The 22,502-nt window shown below is 39.8% G+C and overlaps 1 protein-coding gene across 5 annotated transcripts in view; it reads left to right on the top strand.

Moving 5' to 3' along the window:
* cacna1ia (calcium voltage-gated channel subunit alpha1 Ia) overlaps positions 1-22,502 on the top strand; it is a 192,740-nt gene that overhangs the window by 88,304 nt on the left and 81,934 nt on the right. For all 5 annotated transcript variants that reach the window (XM_084926243.1, XM_084926242.1, XM_084926241.1 and 2 more), the window contains exons 3-4: positions 7,990-8,101; positions 18,918-19,051. In XM_084926243.1, coding sequence (XP_084782369.1) covers positions 7,990-8,101; positions 18,918-19,051 — 246 coding nt within the window. The remainder of the gene's footprint in view (positions 1-7,989; positions 8,102-18,917; positions 19,052-22,502) is intronic.

Here is a 22,502-nt window from a genome sequence, read left to right as displayed (position 1 = left end):
ACCATGTGTGCAGTCTGCAATTCTTTTGAAGAAAGATGTTGAATCTAGTTAATTATTGTGGAAAAATGATTGATTTCTGAGCATTTTTTTTTACACGTATATTAAATTAAAGTTGATTATGTCAATTAAGCATTATGAGGTGGAGGGTGGTTCCTTTTTTTTTTTTTTTTTCGCTGGTAACCCTATTAGTTAGGTTGCTCAATATTTCCGCTAAGTACTCTTTAAAATACCAGAATAGGAAGGATGGTGTAGGTTTAAGTTTATTAGATTGATCAGTATTGCTGAACTATGAAATATTTTGGGTGCAGTGTATTTTTTGCATACAGGTATGACAGAATAGCTTTAGTTTTGTTTAGTTGAGTATGAACTTTTTTTTTTTTGCCTGTCCCGTTTGGCTCTTTTGCCATCAGAATTATTGTCTAAAGGCAAAGAAAGATGCCCAACGGATTTACTTTACCAAATTGACCATCCCAGCCTTGCCGTAATGGTCCATTTGATTCACCTTTTATTGTTTATTTTATTTTCACTTGCTGAATACGGGACAGACTTGACTGGGGGAAAGAAGGGGAGAAAGAAAGAGGGAAAGAGAAACAGCTGAGAAGAGGGACAAGGGCAAAAAACAAAAACCAACAGAATGGGCAGAAAAAAAAAACAAAACAAAAAAAAATGCATCTATCGATCACCTGGATCACCTGTTGAGAAAGAAAAAAGAAAACAAGCAGAAGAGAACAAGAGTAATAGAATAAACAACATCACAATGATATATGGGAATATGACAGTAAATACTAAATATTAAACATTATTGTGCAGCACATAAGATCAACAGAACACAGTGTGCTTTGAGGTAGGAGCCAAAAAGGGTGTAGTTTGTGGGTGTGATCACCCGTGTGTACACCTGTGAGCATGGACGCGCTTGTTTTTTTTAAAAGGTTCCTTCATGTAATGATCTGCTAGAGGGTGTGGGGAGCCACTGCCCCGTCCTCCAGGGCATGAAGCAGGTATGGAGGAGATCAAAACTCCAGACATCCAGAGGCCCCCAGAACACAAGAGACCAAGGAAGACCAACAGAGGGGCAGCCGCGCCACTGTCCCAGAAAGAGCTGAGGAGAGTCCCAGATGAGGGCTCACTCAGCAGCCGCAGCCCGTGAGCTCCGCCGGCAGCCAGCTGTGCCTGAGTGACCGAGCCCCAGGCCGAGAGGCCGGGGGCACCCCACCTCCGAAGTGGCCCGAGCGAGCCCCAGGCTCCAGGCCCCGATAAGCGGCCGCCAAGGAGTGAGCCGGTGTGTACCTGGACGCCCATCCCCAGACACAAAGAACCACCAACGCACCGATGTCTGAGGGAGTCCGCCACTGGCAGGGGAAGTGGTGGTGGGGGGAGATAGGCCTCCAAACCTTGGAGGGCCTGAGATGTCCCCAGAGAGGTGGCGTCTGATACCCAACCTGACATATAGACACAGACATACAGGCACACACAGATACAAACATCCATTCCCACCCTCATGCTCTCATATGCACTTACTCCACACTCAACCAACGTGGAGACAAACATAAAGAGACGCTGTACACACGATCACACTCCCCAAGCGTACTCTACGAACCGGGTCTAGGTACCCTTGCCCCTGGAGGGGGGAACTGCACCCAGACCCAGATGGTGTAACCCTTTTCCCTGCGGTGGGGAGAGGCAGACCGCCCCGACTCCGTAGCAGCAGGGAGGCCCCACACTCCAGACCGCAGTCGGACGGCCAACTCCTCCTTCTAGCCCCCCCGCTCCAGCAGGCCGCAGAGAACGGGGGTGAGAGAAGACTCCAAACCTCCCTCCACCCGCTCATTGTAGTGTTGATGCATGTGTGTTCTAAGGTGCATTTAAAACCCAGGAGGGCATGGAGCTACCTGCCAGAGAGCAGCAGGTAAGCGCATAGTCCCTCCTGCTAGCCCTCAATGTCTACGTGTATTTAAAATTGAGAGGTGGGCAACGACGCCAGGGGTGAGGTGTACACCCTGATGATCTTTTGGAATCCGTGTAGCGTGCCCACCCCCAAGATCCTATATGTATGTGTAATGAGAGTGTGAGTAATGTGAATGTCTAAGTTGTGGGATAAAATTGAGGCAGAGGCAGCCAGAAGGGGACGGGGGGGGGTAGCCTCCTCTGCACCCTGGTGACACACCCCTACTCCAAGGCCCTGCATGTGTGGGTGGTTGTGGTGGAGCGGGAAGAGGGAGGGAGATGGGGAGGGAAGGAAGGGAGGGGCAAGTGACCCCTCCCTGGGGCCAGCTCCCCCGCTGACCCCAGTAGGCACCCCCATACTCCGCGACCCGCCAGGGAAAGGGGGCCCAGGCCCATCCAGACCGGGGCCCAGTGCAGCAGCGCCGCCCGGCCCCACAGAGCCCGGGACAGTCCACCCAACCCCACCACAGAGAAAACTGCACCCACCCCACCATCCACTCATCTTCCAGACTACATAAGACAATAGACGCCCAGGCTGAGATCTTCCTCCACCTCTCCTGTATCTCCCCCTCCTGCAGACAGAGTTCCTGAAGAGAGGAAAGCTCCTGCAAGATGTGACAACCTCCCTCACCAGTTGAAGAGCCCCCCAGGTGGCTCGACGCACCAGCGGCACCCTGCACCAGGGCTGGGCCCCCATGCACCCACCCGCCCACAACCCCGGCAACACACCAACCAGGACCCAAGCCCCCGAGGCCCGGCCAGGGCCCCAGCCCAGCCCAGAAACTTTTATTGATTATAAAATACGCTATATCGGATTTATATCGGTATCGGCAGATATCCAAATTTATGATATCGGTATCAGACATAAAAAAGTGGTATCGTGCCATCTCTATTTTAAATCTGATGGTACATTTCTGCATTTATAATTCCAGTAATTCTTTGACAAGCTCCCCAACAATGCTGTCTGAAATGCATTGCTCCCCTAGACAATGACAGCCTCTGTGTTTACAGATGGCTGTAGACACTCACTGTTGTACCTCTCTCCTGACCTCTTCTATCTATACTGGTGACGACTTGAACCAAGAATTTCAAATTTGAGTTATCACTCCATTAGACCTGTTTCCACTCATTTTCATGCCATTTTTTTTTTTGTGTAATTTGGCATGTCTCAGCCTTTCCTCCCTGTTTCCCTTTTCATCTCTGATGACACTTTAGCCAACAGTAGCTGGACCTATTGAAGAGACAGATGCATGTCCGGTCACGGCAGATGGCCGCCCCTCCCTGAGCCTGGTTCTGTCGGAGGTTTCTTCCTGTTAAAAGGGAGTTTTTCCTTCCCACTGTCGCCAATGTGCTTGCTCATACGGGGTCAAATGATTGTTGGGTTTTTCTCTGTATGCATTATTGAATTACAATATAAAGTGCCTTGAGGCGACTGTTGTTGTGATTTTGCGCTATGCAAATAAAGTTGAATTGAATTTAATTGAATGCATGTCTTGGATACTGTTTAAAGTCTTTGTTTGACTTTTCATGTCCTATAGATAGCCTGGCATTTCTTCTTTTGAAGCAAATATTTGTCTCATTAGCTCTCTGGGAATCACCTTTTTAATGCAAAAAAGAAAAGAAAAGAAAGATACCATTTAATGCCCGCCAAACTGTTATTTTTTATGTTTGTTGTGACTTTAGCTGAAGAAATGGAAACAAGTTCTGTTTATGACAAGCTACTACTAACAAAGTGCCTAAAGATACAATTTGAAATTGATTCTTTGTTCATTTGTCTATTATCTGTAGACACACTGGTGCATCCCTTTTTTGTGCTTGAAGAATTCATAAGTTAGTGTTAATTTGCTAAACAAACAAAGAAAAACTAAATACACTATATATATCATTGAAAATAAGTGAAAAAGCAGCCAATGTCCAAAGGAAAACTTTGAAAGAACTTCAGAAAGCCTGGGGAACTATTGTTGAAGTTGCACAAAAGCTCAGCTCATTGGGGCCAAAATATAAAGAAATGAGGTATGACACAAGACTTTGAATAATACTCTACATCAGGTGTTGAGCTGGAGCGTCTATGCTCATTAAGTCATAAACCTTCAGATGCAAAATAAAAGAAAAAAACAAACGGGTACAATCATTTATTATTTTTGCCTTTAGTCACACAAAAAACACTGCATTCCTTCTGGCACTTTTAAAGGTGTAAGCCCTGATAGTCAATGCTCCTTCTTAGCATTATCACCAAAACATAACCCTTCTTCACACATACAAGCTGCTGCAAAACCTGTTTGTAGTTAGCTGCTCGCCTCAATCCAATTAAAGCTGTTATTACCTTTGATTCCCATTCATTCCTTTCTCTGGTTATGTAAGCAGTCTTCTGTACTGCTGAGTTTGTGTTTTTTCATTTGCACCCCCCTCCCCACCAACCGACCCCAATGGAAATTGCTGCGCTGAGCTAGTAGTTATGTTGTTTACATAAAAGCTACATTTTTCTTGTTGCCAGTCTAAATCATCAAAATACCAAGCATGAAATCTTAGTAACATCTTTTCCACTCATTCACTCGCTCAACTGGGTCACTCCCTCAGCTCTGGTGTGTCTCATTAAACTCTCATATATGTTCAGTCCAGTTTCCAGTCACTTGTCACGGTATTTTTCATGCCTCACCAGCTCTCACTGGCTGTTGTAGGTCTAGGAAGCAGCTTCATCGACTCATGTACATGATAAAACAAGTGGAGTAACGAAAATGATGGATATGTAAGGAAGCTAACGTGCGTTCCTGAAGGGGACGTCTTCACTGTGAACAAAACATTTACGAGTATGCAGCAGCAGCCACAGTCAGCCGTTTCCATTGTTTCCATCCTAGAGCAACTTCAGGTTATGCTAAGTGAAACGTCTTTGCTTTGAACAAAGCACATCAAATGCTTTCTTTTTTATGTTTACTACAAGAGTGAATTTACTCCTGACTTCTGAGTGTCTAAAGAACCACTGCATAATTTTTGTTTTGGATGTCCTCATAACAACCCTTTGTATGAGCAAGTTTGTACAATATAACTCAGGGGTAGGCAACTCCAGGCCTCGAATGCCGGTGTCCTGGAGGTTTTAGATGTGTCCATGATCCATCACAGCTGATTTAAAGGGCTAAATGACTCCTCAGCATTTCTTGAAGTTCTCCAGAGGCCTGGTAATGAACTAATCATTTGATTCAGGTGTGCTAACCCAGGGTGTGACCTAAAATCTGCAGGACACCGGCACTCGAGGCCTGGAGTTGCCTACCCCTGATATAACTAAACTTAGCAAACACTGACTAACAAAATATAGCTTCTGATGGATTTAATGCAGCGGGCACTGAAACAGCCTGTTTTAGAAAACTACAGCTTATCCAGGCATTATAAAAGTAAATTATCTGTCAAAAATGAAATACACATTCTTGGGGCAAATCAGGCCTATTTTAACTTGTTAAAGTTTCTTACACTAACTTGCTTTTACTTGCATGCCATCAAAGAGATTGAGATCCCCAAGGCCTCATACATGTAGGGCTGTCTGAGTCCTAGGGACTTTATATCTAGCCCTGTGTGAGTTAGAATAATCCTTTAATTGTCCCACAAGGGGAAATTTGGTTGTAACAGCAGCCAGAAAGACACATATACAAACAAACAGTACACAGGACAGAAACATACACAATTTTTCTTACATATTTACATATGGGCAATGGTTACTATAAACAGAGTACTGTAAAAGTATATTGGTTAAAGTATAATCACTGTGCTGAGAAGTGCAATGATGTCACAAACAGGAGGACTTTCTGTGAGTGGGAAAAAATAAGAAGTAAACGTGGCACCTCTGGACTCACGTCAAGAGTGATCGCAGCAGGAGTGGAGAGAGGAAGCATAAATTTGATAAAAAGTGATGTTCCGTGTAATTAAAAAATAAAAGTGTGGGTTCTCTGGACCTCAGCATGAGAAGCTGGCTTATCTAAAAGAAAAGTTTCGCAGATTTTAAAATGAGGAGTACAGGAGGATTAACCATGACCAAGCAACTGCGATCTTAAAATTAGATTTACAATTCTCTCTTTTCTCTGCTCATTTTGCTGTGTTGGATTGAAGCCCTGAGGAAGTTGGTGGACTATACTGAGTCACTGCTTCCATATTTGGACTCTGTCAAGTCCGGCTGGGAGAGAATTGCATTATTGGCAAGGGTGTACTTCCTCTTCTCTGTCCCACTCTTCTCAAGAGTGGTAGAAACCCTCATTCAGCAAAGAGTTGATTAGCTAGGTAATAATAATGATTTAAGTGATTTAACTATGATTCATATTATGTGATTGAGCTGCTAAATTGCTTAAATAAAAGCTTCTATCTGCATTTAAAGTCTAAACTTGTGGACACTCCCTTCTTGAGTCTTTGTTTAACAGTAAAGGCAAAACTTGTGTATGAGTATTACAGGTTTTTACAGGTTGTTCTAGCCCATAAAACGGATTTCTGGGGCCTGTTTTCCTGGCTTTGAAAGTACAACCTAGCCATTTTAACGAGAGCAGCGATCATAAGGAGGAGAGGCGTGGCTGCTGATTGGACAATTAGAGTTGTTAGTTAGTTGCATCAGCAGAGGATACTGAGGTTGGCATCCAGACGTACGCAGAGCTAAGCGTGTCTCAGTCTAAGTAAGTTTCTGCGTAGCCTATTATTCATAAGACCAGAAATTCTGACCCTTTAAAAAGAGATCTGGTCCAGACTTCCTGTACATGGGTAACTGGGCTCTAACAATACCACACACAGACACACTGTTACATCTTAGTACCAAAGAAAGTAAGTTCAGTCAGCATCAAGGTTTATAAGAACAAAAGATTTTAAGCTCATTTTGTGAAGGGAACAAATACAGAAGAGAAGACAGAAAATAAAGACTTAAGAGGATAGAGCAACACAACTAAAGGAACATAAGCTGACGGCTTAAGATATTAGAAGAAGGGAAAGGCTGGGAAAGACTTTTAAAATTGCATTACAGTGATTAAAACACACATACAGTACATACCCCCCACCAACATATGCATAGTGTGTGGAGCTCATTTTTATTCATCACATGCATGAAGTAATTATATTAATGTGTAAAGATGGTTTGTCCTCTTACTATATGTGCACGTTGTCTGGCAAAGCAGGTGAAACCAGCAGTGCGAAGCACCCCGCAGGGTGAAAAACTGGCTTTTTAAAATGAGAAGAAACAGGAAACAATATAGAGGGAGACTGAGGTTAAATAGCGTGCTGCCAGGCGGCACTGGAAACACATTACTATCTTTACTTGCAAAACAGTAATTTATCGTCGTAATTATATTGGCACTGTTTTGAAGTTGTTTTTTTAGATACTGTTGTGTGAGTCATCATTTTCAGTATATATATAAAAAAAGGTGTCATGTGCCTTGGCAGACTCAGGCAATAATAAACATATTCACTCTGTCATACATCTTAAGACTCCATATACAGTCAAACTGCAACAGTAGCTCAGCTGGAAAAATGTATTTTTATCTTCATTTTCATTGATAAATTACCCCAGCGGAACGATGCCTTCACTTAGATGTGTTGCATATATGCAGTGAATGAGTCAGCTGCTGTGAGTGAGTCAGTAACCTGTGAAAAAAAATGCTTATGTGATTATTTATTTCCTAGTTTTTATGCATACCTTGCTGAATAATGGTAAACATGCATACTGTATTACGTTATATGTTCACAGAAAAGTGAAAATAGTGCAGGACTGTGTTACAGTGTGATTTCAAGATGTCAGGCTGAGACTGACAATACCTTTCCAATAATCATACTGAATAATGCAAATGATTCAGCAATAAGGAATAACTGCAATGAAGTTACTATTTCTTTGTGGTGTTTAAGGGTTCTTTAAACACAATAGTTTTGAGAAACTGATGCGTGTCGTATATTTGTTTCTTCTTTTCCTTTTTTTAAAATGTCCTTAATATCGGAAGCCCTGTTTGAAACATCCATTAAGGCCTAAATGTGTATAGGTGTGTATTTCTCCTCAGCTGCAATGCTCCTTAACCCCAGTCTTGTTAATACGTGGTTCGAGAGGATTAGCATCATGGTGATCCTGCTCAACTGTGTGACACTGGGCATGTACCAGCCCTGTGAGAACATCGATTGCACCTCGGACCGCTGCCAGATACTACAGGTAAGCTGGCCTGCTGTGTTTATGTGTGCACATGTGTGGTCACTGAGGATGAGATGGAACTAAATTTTCAATTATTTGCCACAAATTCAAAGCAGCTCATGTATCGCTTCCTATTGCTATTCATCAAGCTGTGATTCATGCACACTACAGTTTTTTTTTGTTGGTTTTTTTCCCTTCTGTAATGTTTATATTTTCTCCTACTCTCTGAGCAGGGAAATGGGATTCAGTTTGTTTAAAAATAGTGCTGTGGAGCCACATGTGAATTTGTCAGTTCAAGAATTCAAGAATACATATGGGAAGAAAAGTGCCAGCTGTTTAAATTGTACATGCTCAAGTAGGGAAATTAGCTTAGTTTGGAAAAATATGGTGTTGATCAGAATTATTAAGCAGAAAATACACAAAAACAGCAAAAGAATTGAGTCGCAATAATATTACTACACTCTAATAAACAGTGCACACTAAAAGAAATAACAGGTGGCAAAAGAAACTGAGTTTTGATGAAGTAGAATGTGAAAGTGAAATGCTTGTTGAAGCTGTCCTAGAGAATAATAATAATGATGATAATAATACATTTTATTTATAGGCACCTTTAAGAAAAATGGACTAAGACAGAAAGAGATCTTTCACTGGTACCAAAGGAAAAACCTCTAAAATTGCTTTTTTAGTGATGGCTTATTATGGGATAAATCATCTAACCCATGAATAGACATGTTTGTCAATGTAAGGATGTGCTAGTGTTGCTTTGCTGTTTGGACACTGAGCTGATCCTGTTTAGACTCTACACTCTCTTATAGGAACATTAGACTTTGGCTCTTCTCCTTATAACATAGCCCAGCAGTGTTTTATACTTTGTTAAGCAGTGTTGATGTTATTGTGTTGTACTGTAGATTAAACCCATTGTCTCCATATGAAGATATAGTTTGAAAAGTATGTAACACCTCTGTAACAAAGTAACAATTTCCTGTTCACAGAGAAATAAGCTTAGTTTTTATACTTATGAGCGTTGAAGCTCAGGTCGAGCAGTTTGGAGACAATTTTAGAGAGGCAAGGCTGAGATGGGTTGGCTGTGCAGAGGTGGGATAGCTGATATATCAGAAAAAGGTTGGATATGGAGCTGACAGGCAGGAGGAAAAGGGAAAGACCAAAGAAAAGATTAATGGACAGTGTGACAGAGGAGTGAGATGGAGGTAGATGATCCAAACGTGGAAAGGGTAAGAAGTGATTGGATGTTTGTGCTGACGTAAAAAAAAAAAAAAAAAGAGAGAGAGAGAGAGAGAGAAAGAACAACATTAATATTTGTTTGATTTCTGATTTCTTTTGTTCTTGGAAATTAAATTTCAGTCTCTGTTAGAAAGAATGCTAAAATGTTTTCTTTCCTTTGTGCCATCCTTCTTTTTGCATCCACACCAATATTATCTAAAGAGCCATCATGTGGTTCTGTGGCCAGGCTGTTAAACTGATTACTGTGTCACAGCATGGCCTCTCCCTCGAATTGGGAGGATTAGTTTTTATCTGGAAAGTTGCCACTTTGACACCAAAGGTGAGAAGTGAGGATCCTTTTGACAACTTTGTCATTGGGAGTATGGTTTAAGTGAGAAACATTGTTCTATATTGACTTATTTATAAGCTGACTACAGAAGGTCACGTAACTGATAAAAATACAGTGCAGTGCTTGTTATTAGGCAAAATCAGATTTTTTGCTCACTCTGGGAGCTGTGCTAGATCATCATTAACAAATAAGTTACTCACAGGTTGACGTCAGATCACAGATTCAGTACTGTGTGCTTTTCAAATAGGTTCCCATTGTTTTTGTAAGCCATGTTGCGCTGTGTGATGTGTTACTGATGAGTGATGGGTGATTTGCCAGCTGGCTGAAGACTCACTGTGTTCCTCTGGGATTGTAATTGCTTTGCACTGAAGTAAATTTGGCAGGCTCAATTTCAGGTGCGACAAGGACAACCTGATTCTGCCTCGTGTGCTTTCGCTTGTCGATTTTTTAATGGCCATTGACACTGAAAATCTTTCTACAGTAACCTGCACATGAGCTTTCTGTCACTTGTTTGTGTGTTCTTGTGTTTTGGCTCGTTGTTTCGCCATATCTCACTTGCCTACAGCACATTAGGGTGGATTATAACATCAAATAAAGCCCTCCAGACCAAACTGTAATAGGTTTATTTATCTCATCGGATTTTCCCTTCATTGTGCAGAGATTTAAAAATAAATATTTATTTAGTATTGTTTTGAGGCTGTGCAACACATCTTTCTGCTTCGCTCTCCTCTTTTCCTGTTCTCATCCTCCACCCTGATGTCATCTTTACCCCTCCCTATGTTCCCATTCCCCCTTCCTACAAACTCCTTCTCTCTCTCTGCATCTTTTGTCTCTCTAACAAGTATATTTTCTCCCCAGGTAGTGTGAGGGGTCCTATTCTGGTGGTTGCTAATGGTAACAGGCGGGATTTTGCTGACAGGGCTTAGATAGTTAAGAGTGGCCCTCACATACTTCTCTGAGTCTCTGAGAATACAGCAAGCCTGCCTTACTTCCTGGAGGAAAAATAAAAGAGGGACACAAACAGTATAAAAATCGATTTGGACATCTGTAAGGGTTAAATTGTGATATATAATAAGAAAATGCCCTTGACCTCAGAGGTTGAAGGGCTTGGTATAACGTGGTCCGGAGTCAATATCCAATAATAATTGTGAGGTATGAAAAGATATCAGGTCTCAAATACCATGCCCCTGTAATTATTCATTCTAAAATGAATTAGAATTAGAATGATGTGTGTCTCCAAGTTCGGTATGGTGGCATACTGAAGCGCAATACAACGAGATGATGTGTCTGGTTAAAGGTGAATACAACAATGTTTTATTTATGTTTTGTTTTAACTTCATCTTTCCAAAGTGAGCTAGGAGATGGTAGACAGTTGACCAAACAACTGTGCACCAAATGAGTAAAACTTAAAAATGAGATGTTTTGATTATATGTTTTCTCTCTCCCGTAGTATGTGTTCTGTCCTCTCTCCCTGTCTGCTTCTTTTTCTTGGTAGTGTGAGGACTGAGTGACCTTGTTTATGTTTCTGATAGGCAGTGTTGGTCAAGTTACTTGAAAAAAGTAATCAGTAACTAATTACTGATTACTTCCCAAAAAAAGTAATCCTGTTACTTTGCTGATTACTTATTTTCAAAAGTAATTAGTTACTTAGTTACTTTTTAAAACATGATTTATCCCCTAAATAGGTAATAAAGCAATAGATCTTTCAGCCCAATTCTACGTTTTCTGCATAATCCCTCATATAAAATGTAATCAAATGAAAAAGTCTCTTTTTTTGGGGGGGGGGGGGCGCCTGTCCCGTTTGGTTCTTTTGCCATCAGAATTATTGTCTGAAGGCAAAGACAGAAGCCCAACGGAATTACTTTACCAAGTGGACCATCCCTGCCTTGCCGTATTGGTCCATTTGATTGACCTTTGTTGTTATTATTTATTTATTTATTTTATTTTCAGTTGTTACAGACGGGACAGACATGACCGGGGGGAGGGAGGGAAACAAAGACAGCGGGGAAGAGGAATAGTGATGAAGGGAAAAGAAAAGAGGGGGGGGGGGGGGATTACATATTTTTATATATATCACCTGGATCACCTGTTGAGAGAAAAAAAAAGAGAAAACAAGCAACCAAAAATAGCAATATAATAAACACAACACCATCGCGATACTCTGTGTATATAGCAGTAAATATTAAATATTGAATATTATTTTATAATATTATAAAAAGTCTCTTTTTAAAACTTGTTTTATTAGTTTTAATCTTTTAACTTTATGCATCAAGCAAACATTAAATTATATGCAATATTCTCTGACTGGAAGAAATTTGTTTAACATTTAAACCTATTTTCTGCACATTCCAGCATATAAAATAAAATAGTTTTTTGTGTTAAACACTCACTCTTTCAAATAGATGCACGTAAAACACAGCAGAAAATAAATAAAATCAAAGACTCAGCGGTCCTGTTGCTCTATTTTCACCTGTATAGCAAGAGTGGGGCAGGTGTGCCGCAGCGGTCAGTGGAAGGATACGGCAGTTTCTCTGTGAATTTCACATTCCAGCCTGGTATTTGGTGCTTGCTCGAACGTTTAGGGGCTTTATCGCTGTAAAAAGACGTTTTCTTCCCACGCAGTGAGCAGCGGACGCTAATGTTTTTGTCACTTTTTATGGAATCAAACTCAAAATAAGGTCAGTACTTCCAGGCTTTAAACGCTGCACGGTCATACTCTCTCCCGTACTCGATATATTATCCATTTTTGATCTGCACACAGCTGTTGCCACAAACGTGGAACTCGCTTGCGTCATTGTCATGAGACACTCTCGCAAAAAAAATAAATAAAATAAATCATGGTTTTAGTAACCCAGTAACAACGTGCTTACGGGAAAGTAACACTAATCTAATTACCGTTTTTGCAGTAGTAATCCCTTACTTTACTCGTTACTCGAAAAAAGTAATCGGATTACGCGCTACTGCCCATCTCTGCCGATAGGTGAGATTAGAGTCAAATAGCATGCCCAGGATTCTGGTAGCTGATTTCATATTGACAGGCCAAGGACAAAGGAAGTATTTGATGCTTGGATGCAGCATGTCCAAAGCAATAACTGAAATCTCAGTTTCTGAGTTATTTTTTTTCCAATTGCACACATGTATTACGTAATATTAGTTAGACAGTGTTTAAGTTTGAAAATGAGGATTTTACAGGGAGATAAAGTTGTGTATCATTAGCATAGCAGTGAAAAGAAATATTAATTATACATGAAATGTTGATAAGGCCCAAAGGTACCATATTTAATTAAAGTAGGAAAGGTCCCAGTATAGACCTATAAGTAGGTCATTAACAAGACTATAGAACTTGCCTGCATGCTGAGGTTTCAATTCAGCCATTTGATACATGTTACAGCACCTCATGGGTGAATGAACATGGTGCGATAAAAGTACTTTTAGAAGTTTTTCTAAACACTTACATTTACTTACATTTATTTAAATGTACTTGAGTAGAGTTAGGGGTTGCCACCTCAGCATGCAGTCAAGTTCTATAGAGTTTTGCCATTATTCAGGTGTGTTGAAGCAGGGATACATTTAAAAGTTTCAGGACATCGGTCATGGAGGATTGGAATTTGACACCCCTGGTCTACAGCATCAAATGTTGCACCTAAATCAAGTAGCACAAGAACAGAATATCCATCAGCATCAGCAGTTGCTAAGACATAAGTTTGTCACCTTAATAAGCACAATGTCAGGACTTCAAAATGTTCTGATGTAATCCTTCAAGAAGTTTTAGCCAGACAGTCTTCTCTAAAAGTTTTCGTATAAAAGGTAACTCTGACACTGAGCTGTACTTGTCATCAGAAAGAGTGAGGCCAGATTTGTTTGATGAGTGGTTGCACACAGGCCTATTTAAATATGTTGGGATACAGCCAGAGGACAGAGAACTGTTAATTACTGAAAGCAACCAAGGGGCAGTGATATCCAAAACTTCACACAGACATTTTGGAGGTATCATTTCTGCTTGATGAGTGTTTCAGTTGTGACACAGTACTTAAAAGCTCATCCAAAGAGACTGGCATAGAAGAAGATAAAATTATGACTAAGTTACTGGACATCAATAAAAGAATCAGAAGCTACTGTTTTGGATTTGATGCCAATTTTCTTCCTGTAAAAAACTCAGAAACTGGAGAAATTTGTCACTTCCTATCATAATCCAATTTAAACTTACAGGATTTAAAAAGGTCTGCTGTGTTAAAAACAGCTCTCAGGCTATGCTTATTAGTACTGAAGTAGAGAAATAAGTGCACTTTGCAGTCTTAACCCATTCATTGAAATCAACCATTAAATCATTCAATTCTTTCATTTCATTTCTTGATAATGTACCTGAAGATTTGTCTTCTTCTATCGCCTTTCTGCCCTCCAACATTTTTTTTTTTTGAGGGAGACCTGGCCAAGAAGGCATGCCATTGAAAAATTATAAATTATAAAACCAAATCTAACATATTCTGAATAGTAATTGCACTCTTTGGTTACAGGAGCCTTCATAAAAGCTTTGAACTCTCCTGGAGAGACAAAAGCATTCAGCTTTAATGTGCACTGAAGGTTATTCCATGACCAAAGTGCAAAATACCAACCTCTGAAACAAAATCCAGGGATCCCCACAAAGGCGCCATCTAAACAAGTGCAAATCATACAAGCTGTTTGAAGGTGTTGGCTGTTTACACAGATAACAAGAACATTTACCCACTATTGGTTTGTACATAAAAATATACCAGTGTGTTTGCCTCCTAAGGCTTAATAAAGCCAAGAATCCAGATTATAATGTGCAAAGTAAAGTGAAGTGTACTGGACAACTAATTTGATATGAAATGTGAAGCACTGTGATAGAGTAAAGATAAAAAAGTGTAAATGTTATTTAGAAAGCACTAAGAAAATGTGCTAGCGTGAGTGGGTGAATGCACAAGTTGTGTAAAGCTTGGAGTGCTCAGAAGAGTAGAAAAGCGCTATATAAGAACCAGTCCATTTACCATTACACACATGTATAAATACAGGGTAAGGAAACAGAGTTTGCATCTAATCAGAAGTACAAGAGGAGTAAGTGCAAAAAGAGCAGATTATATACAGATGAGTTAAGTAGAGAGCAAATATACAGATGCACTATTGTATACATATGTACAGATATAGAGATGATCTGTATAGCATACAGATGTTCTATATTGCTATACAGACAGGCAGATATACAGATGTACTATGAACAAATATACACAGATGTGCTACATATATGCAGATGTACCGGTGTGTGGTAAACAGATCTACAGAGTCTTATGAATATATCTGCAGTAGTGGAAGTGTAGCGCTCTGAACATCTATAATAGTGAACAGTGTACGCGCTATAACAGAGACTATGCTATGTCAGTGTCCTAAAACTATGGCAGTAACCAATGTCAGCATATGGTAAATGTTGAGAATGAATGACAGTCATGATCATGGTCATTGGGAGGGATAGGAGGAGTGTAGAAGGATTAAGTGAGTGTGGATGGAAGGGTTCAGTGGGGGACTGAGTTCAGTAGGGTGACAGCTGTGGGGAAGAAGCTGTTCCTAAACCTGATGGTTTTAGTCAGTAGGGTCCTGTAGCATCTTCTGGAGGGGAGGAGCTGGAACAGTTTATTGGCAGGATGAGAGGGGTCCCTGATAAAGACGTGTGCTCAGCGTAGACATCTTTTCTTGTGGACACCCTCAATGGCAGGAAGTGGAGTCCCTGTGATGCAATGGGCAGTTTTCACCACCCACTGCAGTGCTTTGTGGTCAGCAACAGAGTAATTATGACACAGTAGGTCAGGATGCTCTCTATCACATAGTGGTAGAAGTTACCCAGTATGTCAGTAGACATGAGGTTCTTCTTCAGTGTCCTAAAGAAAAAGAGGCGCAGATGTGCCTTCTTCACCAGGCTGGAGGTCTTAGTTGACCAGGACAGATTCTCAGAGAGGTGGGTCCCCAAGAACTTGAAGCTGGAGACCCATTCAACAGCTGTGCCATTTATGTAGATGGAGGCATGGGTGTCTCTTTTCTCTCTCCTGAAGTCCACAATGAGCTAATGAAACAGGGTCTAAAACTGAGCCTTAGAGGACTCCTTTACAAACTAGACTTACATCCAGCTGTATAAACTAAAATGTAGCTCCTAATCCACCCTGTTGCCTAAACTAGTATCACTGATTGACCATAAAGAAACTGGCCAACAGATTCAAATGAACAAGGCAGCACAATCTTGCATCCTGTCTGAATCATTAAGAACATAATTTGTTGCCAAAATAGATGTAGTTTTGGTTCTATGTACAAATCTAAAGCCAGACTGAGTTTGAAAATTGTTAAGTTAAGAGTTTGTTTCATATTCTAAAATCAAACTTGGCGATTGGATGTAGGGTGATAATCTTGAAAAAAACGTATGCCCCTGTAAATAATACGAATAAACACGACCGGGTTAGGCAGGTAAAAAAAAATGTAAAAACTAGTGCTGTCAGCGTAAATCTCATTAAAATTACGTTAACACCATAACTGCATTAACGTGGCAAACCTCCATTAGCGAGTTAACGCGGATCAACCCGTGTGAGGTGCTGAACGGCACTAACGCGTTAACGAGCTAACCGTGCTAACGGAGGTTTGCCGCATTAATGCGGTTATGGCGTTAACGTAATTTTAACAAGATTAACGCTGACAGCACTAGCAAAAACTCTTTATAACCGTTTAATAGATATTTCTTCTTAAGTACCACAAGTCAAAGGACTCCTACTCAGGAGCTTCAGTCAGTGTTAAAAATCAAAAACTCCAGTCTGCATTTGCAATTATTTCTCATGAAAAAAGTTATTTTCTTTTCATCAATTGATTTGGATGGTACAGGGATTTCGATTCATTATATCTTCAACTCTGCACCTGTTATAGTTTTTAGTAGCGCTTCAGATGTTCAGAAAACACACGTACACTTTATAAATCACTGTGTCTGGTATTCCCTTTCCTGCCCTATTTTGTTAAGTGAGTATTTGTCCCTGTGGTGCCTTTGGTTTTATACACTGATTAATTTTGTCAGTCACAAGTAGAGTAAGACACACACACAACATAATTTTATTTTTAAATGGTCCAACATCACAATCCTTACGACCTACTTACCATGTCCTTTCCTCTTGCCAAATAAGTGGTACAATGACAGCATATAAAGTAGCTTCCACACCAGCTCCTATTTCAAATCATGAAAGGGCCCATCACAAGACAGCCTCAACCTCTATACAAATCATGTTGATGATGAAACCTGATAGGTTGACTGAAGAGGAAGCTGGCGGTAGTGACAAATAATGATGATGAATTCATTCCCCTTTCACTCAGAGCAGAGCACGACAGGGATTCAACTGGTGCAGCCAATGTTGGATTACATATGAAGCGTGCAGGCTGCATTATTTATCAAAACATCATTTAAACAGCATGTGAGCCTGATTTTCTCATCTTTCCCATTGAAAGCTGCCAGCTCTGTATAGTAGCTGTATATGAGCTGGTGTGTGTATTTTTCTGTATGCGTTTGAATGAGAAGCGATGGAACACACGTTGGTTTCCGATGCATTACAAGGCAAAGTCGTGCCTGTATATTTACACACAAAACCATCCTTGCATACCCAAAAGCAGAGATTTATACATTTGCAGTGCATAAATTTGTACCAGCTCACCTCTGTCCCTGCTTTTAGAGATTTTGATCTTTGAAAATAACAAACAATACAGACAGTGCCCAACCAGAGAATAGATTACTGTTTCTGAATCCAATCTCTTGACTCTTGCTATTTCTAGATGGAGACAAAAACAACATCCCAGGCTTCTGCCAGTGGTGCAGCATGAATAAATCCTCAAAATTTCACACACCATTTGTCTCATTCTATTTGGTCTATAGCTGCAAACACCATCTTGCAATTGTTCATCATTACTGAGTGGAAAAGAATGTTGTTTCTACCACTGAATCCATTTTATGTCTTATGTTACTTAGGGAAGGTAATAACCTTAGAGTTTATTTTGGTAAACTGTCCTGTTATTTCTATATAAAATGTCTTGGTTGTTGAAAGTCATCAGGTACTGTATCTGTAATGTATCTTTACACCATTTATTATTCTATTTGTCTGCTCATTGCTCTCATATTTAGTGACTACAAAGTTGACTACAGAATTTTTGTGTCTTTCCTGAGACTTTGAACTTAGTCAAATTAAATTCAATGATTTTTAATTAGCAGGCATGACTTCATTTGAATTTCTTGGTCTTGGTCCTGTAATCTCCATGTGAAGATGTAGCAGCTTGAGTTATATAGTGTAGGAACATGTGACTCGGCAGGAAGCACAGTCACAGAGCCTTCGGCAAGGCAGTGGGAAATATTTTTTGTTACCAAAATACAATAGGTGGTTTAGCTAGCGATCTGTGTAAAATAATGTAATCAGGACATGTGCTCTTATCTGTCTCTATCGTTCTGGTTATCTCTCACCATGTTTTCGCTCTTCATCTTTGTTTTCTCTGAGGTTTGACCTGGATCTTCCTCTTTCTTATTCCTGATCACTTCCTACTTCTTTTGTGATTTAAGTATTATAGAGTAGGCAGGTTCAAACAAAGCACTGTGTGTTTTGTGTGATGCTCTATTATGGTAGTACAGACTATGTTTGCAGTGCATACACACATTTAGCTCTTAAGTCTTTTACAGTCCAGCAAACTACAGACACACACACACACGCACACACACACACACACACAAATAGATCAGAACACATCATTCTTGAATATTATTTTGCTTGTGAGTGATCATTTGAAATCAACTGTGTTGTGCCGTATTTAGAGTGTTAAAATTGCTGTTGAGAATAAAAGGTCATGCACTGGTTTAAGTGTTTGAATAGATACAGGGCTGAACTAAGGAATTGCTTGAAGCTTGCTTCAGGGCACGTGTACCATTTCGTTTTAATCTTTCAGTTTTCATAGTACTATCAGTGATTTTTTTTTTCCCCAATTTGCACCGTTAGCAATTAAAAGCAACCACATTTTAAAGTTCAGACAATTTTTCTATTAGAGAATGACTGTTCTTCCAATACTGAAAATCAGAGTTGAAAAAAATGAAGAGGGAGCTTTATCAACAGCTTGAGCCCACTAATCTCTTGAACACACCAGATAAAACAGATGTCTGGCCCATGTGTTTCATGTAAAATATATAAAAGCATTTATTTTTTTCTATCTTCAGCTCATTTTCCTTTGTATTTGTCTCCCTCCCATTGCTCATAGGCCTTTGATGCATTCATCTACATCTTCTTCGCCTTGGAGATGGTGGTAAAGATGGTGGCTCTGGGGATCTTTGGCCGTCGCTGTTACCTGGGTGACACCTGGAACAGACTGGACTTCTTCATAGTCATGGCAGGGTAAGCAAAAATCATTATACAAGCATTCATTCATACAGTAGGCTTCTAATACTTCTCAGACCAGTGATCTAATATTGATCACTGGTCTGAGCAGATAGCCCATATGTTGAAAGGCTCCCTGTCTATTATCCTGTCAGAAAATAAGGATAAACAGTTTAAAATATTCTTTAAAAAAATAAAGGCATAAAATCAACCATTTTAATACTGGACTAGACAATATACAATATACCAATGATTCATAAAAAGAGGAACTCTGCATACTTGCTGCAGCAGCCAGAAGGATGAAAGATGCTAAACTAATGTTGGGGGAAAAAAGTAATGGCTAAATAGTACAAATAGACACCAATCTCTATATAACTAAAGTAGATACGTGATTGTCAAAGTGATAAAAATACATGTTAAAAGAATGGCTAATAGTTAGATAAATGCTATCAGATGACATATGGCAAAATGTCATCTGATAGCATTTAGCTAACGTAAGCTAATATAATTCCCAAAAAGTTTATTCTGTTCATCTTAATGTAGTATTTTTAGTAGGAAAAACATTTCGTCACTCATCCAAGTGGTTTCCCCAAACTTATAAATAGCTAATGTAATTGTTAGCTAAACGGTGTCTGCTGGGAAAAAAGGTAAGGTTATGTTTGACAGATGGAAATGACTAGCTAAAAGTTTTGATAGCAATTTAAATAGATCACTAAATGTACCAAACAGTGATTAAAAGAACTGAAATAGTGGGCTATAGGATAAAAGAGGGCATTTAGCCAAACATCGCTTAAAGTAGTACATGAATAAAGTAGAATATGAATATGAGAAGTGATGTTAATGAAAGTGTTGTTTAGTTCATCTGACAAGGTTTTGGGAAGATGTAAAACAAAAAATGAGAACAATGTTAAAAATCTCGAGTCTTTTTTACTTTCTGTGAATAACTTTAAAAGGTAAAAAGATTATCATAAAAGATCTTGAGTGACAAAACATTAAAACCAGCAAAAACACCCCCATCAGCAATTTCTGCAGAAGCAATAGACAAAATGTTATAGCGTAAGTGGCAATGACTTTTAGCACGTACAACTTTAAATCTTTAAAACCACAAGATTAGATTTGAAGTATATATAATATTTTTTATAATGGGTTTTGTAGACATTAATAAATTATGCTGTCATTATGCTATTTATTGGACGGCAGATCCAGAAAACACAAGTGTTATTTTTAAGAGCAAAGATTAACAGCCTATTTTGCCATTTAATTTGAATGACTTTTTGGCTGACTGGCTTGCTGTTACTCAGCTTTAATTATTGCAATCTGTCTCTATTACTCTGGTCTAGTCTCTACTACTATTTACTTAGAAATAATATTTGTTTTCTAAGCATCTTAAAAGAAATTAGAGGGAAGATTAATTAAATGTGACCCATATCATTTTCAGTTAATCTAGATATGTTCACATATTCTACTATGTGTATATTTAACAGAAGGATGACAAGTAAACAAGTAAGTAATCTTATTTTGCATGGAGGTCATATAGTTTTATGCATTAATTTATGTTAAAATTATGAAATTAGAACCAGTTTAAATTTGTGGCATGACCCTGTGTGGACCAGAGTCAGAGTCAAAATGGTACAGAAACAAATAAAACTGTGAAATAAAACTATGGAGGCATTTTACAAATAGATGTTTTATTGCTTTACACACAAAACTGTAACAGTGGATGTGGCACAGCTCTGAGTGACTCTTGTGTTATGAAACAAGCAAAGGTCGGTGTAGAAAACCTTCAGCTTGGAAAACAGGCTTTGACATAACACTCGACCAGAAAAAGTCACTGTGTGGTGTGAACGCAGCGGCAAAACCACTATGCAATAACAGCCATCCAGTTTGCTCTGATTGTGCAGCCGTTTCAACTGTTTCTGTATTTTTCAGCAGCTCCAGCAGAGTGAGACATCAGCTCTTTTTAAGCCGTCAGCACTTACATGTTAATTTCAAAGAATTTAAAAAAAGATAAATAATTAAATCAAAGTCATGGTATTAAGAGTCCCTGATATTCTGCCACAGACACTACAGTATCACAGACCGAGATACTGCTAGGTAAAGTATTGGGTGTTCACCAGATATTGATCAAAAATGTAGCTTGGCACAGTTATGAAAAGACATCAAATCAATTTAAGAACGTGTAACACTTACATGTCGGCAACAACATGTATGTCTCTGGTCATATATTCATATATTACAGGTTTAACTTGTTCTTGCAAGTATTCACCACACATGCTGTTAATGTGTGAGGAAAATACAAGGCAGATGTGCTAGATGGATGCATGTGCACAAAACCAAAGTAAACACACCTGCTCAAACACCTGCTTTAACCCAAGTGAAATGCGAGGCTCAGACATGCCAGGTGATAAAGTCCCTCTGTATGCGTGTGTGGTGTGTTTGTGTTTGTTTTGGTCCTGGGGGGTGTGCGGGGGGTGAGGAGATGCCCACATCTGGGGGATGCAACTCTATTCTGAGGTGGAAAAAATGAAGCCCTCATACCATAAATACATAAAGCTTTTTAGTATGTAGACTTGGTTTAAAAAGTCTCCAGAAAATGAGCATAAGGAAATGTAATGTCCTCCGAAGTGACGACTATGTGAATGAGAGGGAGATGGATGGGAGGAGTGGCTGGTATAATGGCACACAAACAACGATAAAGCTACAGACTTTCCAGGGTCGGTGCAGGGACATTCATCTTCAATTGAGCTGAATCAGTTTGTCCTCAGCGGATGCTCAAACACAGCTCGCGCGAGTCTATGTGCGCGTTTATGGCACAGAATTACCCACACAGATTACAGTCTGTCAGCTTATGCCTTTGCTGTGTTTAATCTGCGTGCGTGCGCCTGCCTGTGTTTGTGTATGCATTTGTGCGAACACCTCGGTCTTCGTTTGCCTCTTGGCAGCACCCATTAGATTAGCGTCTAGGCTAATTGCAGAGGGCAGTGCCAGCTTTTCTGGGCCAAATCACAGTCAACATTCTGCTATGAGCTCCATGCCTGTTACCTACGGGCAACACCTCTTTTTTGTTTCTTTTTGACTCACCTCGCTGCTCTTTCTTTCTTCTTGACATGCTCAGATGAACATCCACCCTTTGGCCCCATACACTCCTTTCTTTTGTCAAGAGTGGTTTTCCCTTTCTGTCTTTAACACCAGACACCTCACAGGAAATAATGTTTGTTTGTTTTTTCATTTCCACTGCACTGACATTAATTTTTTTCCCACTTTGTGTCGTATCTGCAGTGACAGCATGCAAATTCCGTATCTTTGTGCCAATATCACTGAAATTCATGGTTCAGCAAAGAAGTGTGACCCTTTTTATTGAAAGTCAGCTTTGACTTCTGCATCTTTTTCTAATGTACACCAAGGATGCCAACATACTGGCAACCTGTCCAGGGTGTACCTCCTCTTTCACTGCATGACATCTGTAACA

The sequence above is a fragment of the Perissodus microlepis genome, chromosome 4, assembly GCF_051167445.1.
Source record: "Perissodus microlepis isolate ML-2025 ecotype Zambia chromosome 4, ASM5116744v1, whole genome shotgun sequence".
Classification (NCBI taxonomy): Eukaryota; Metazoa; Chordata; class Actinopteri; order Cichliformes; family Cichlidae; genus Perissodus; species Perissodus microlepis.
The sequence above is the reverse complement of the archived record's forward strand: the minus strand, read 5'-3'. Positions and strand labels throughout refer to the sequence as shown.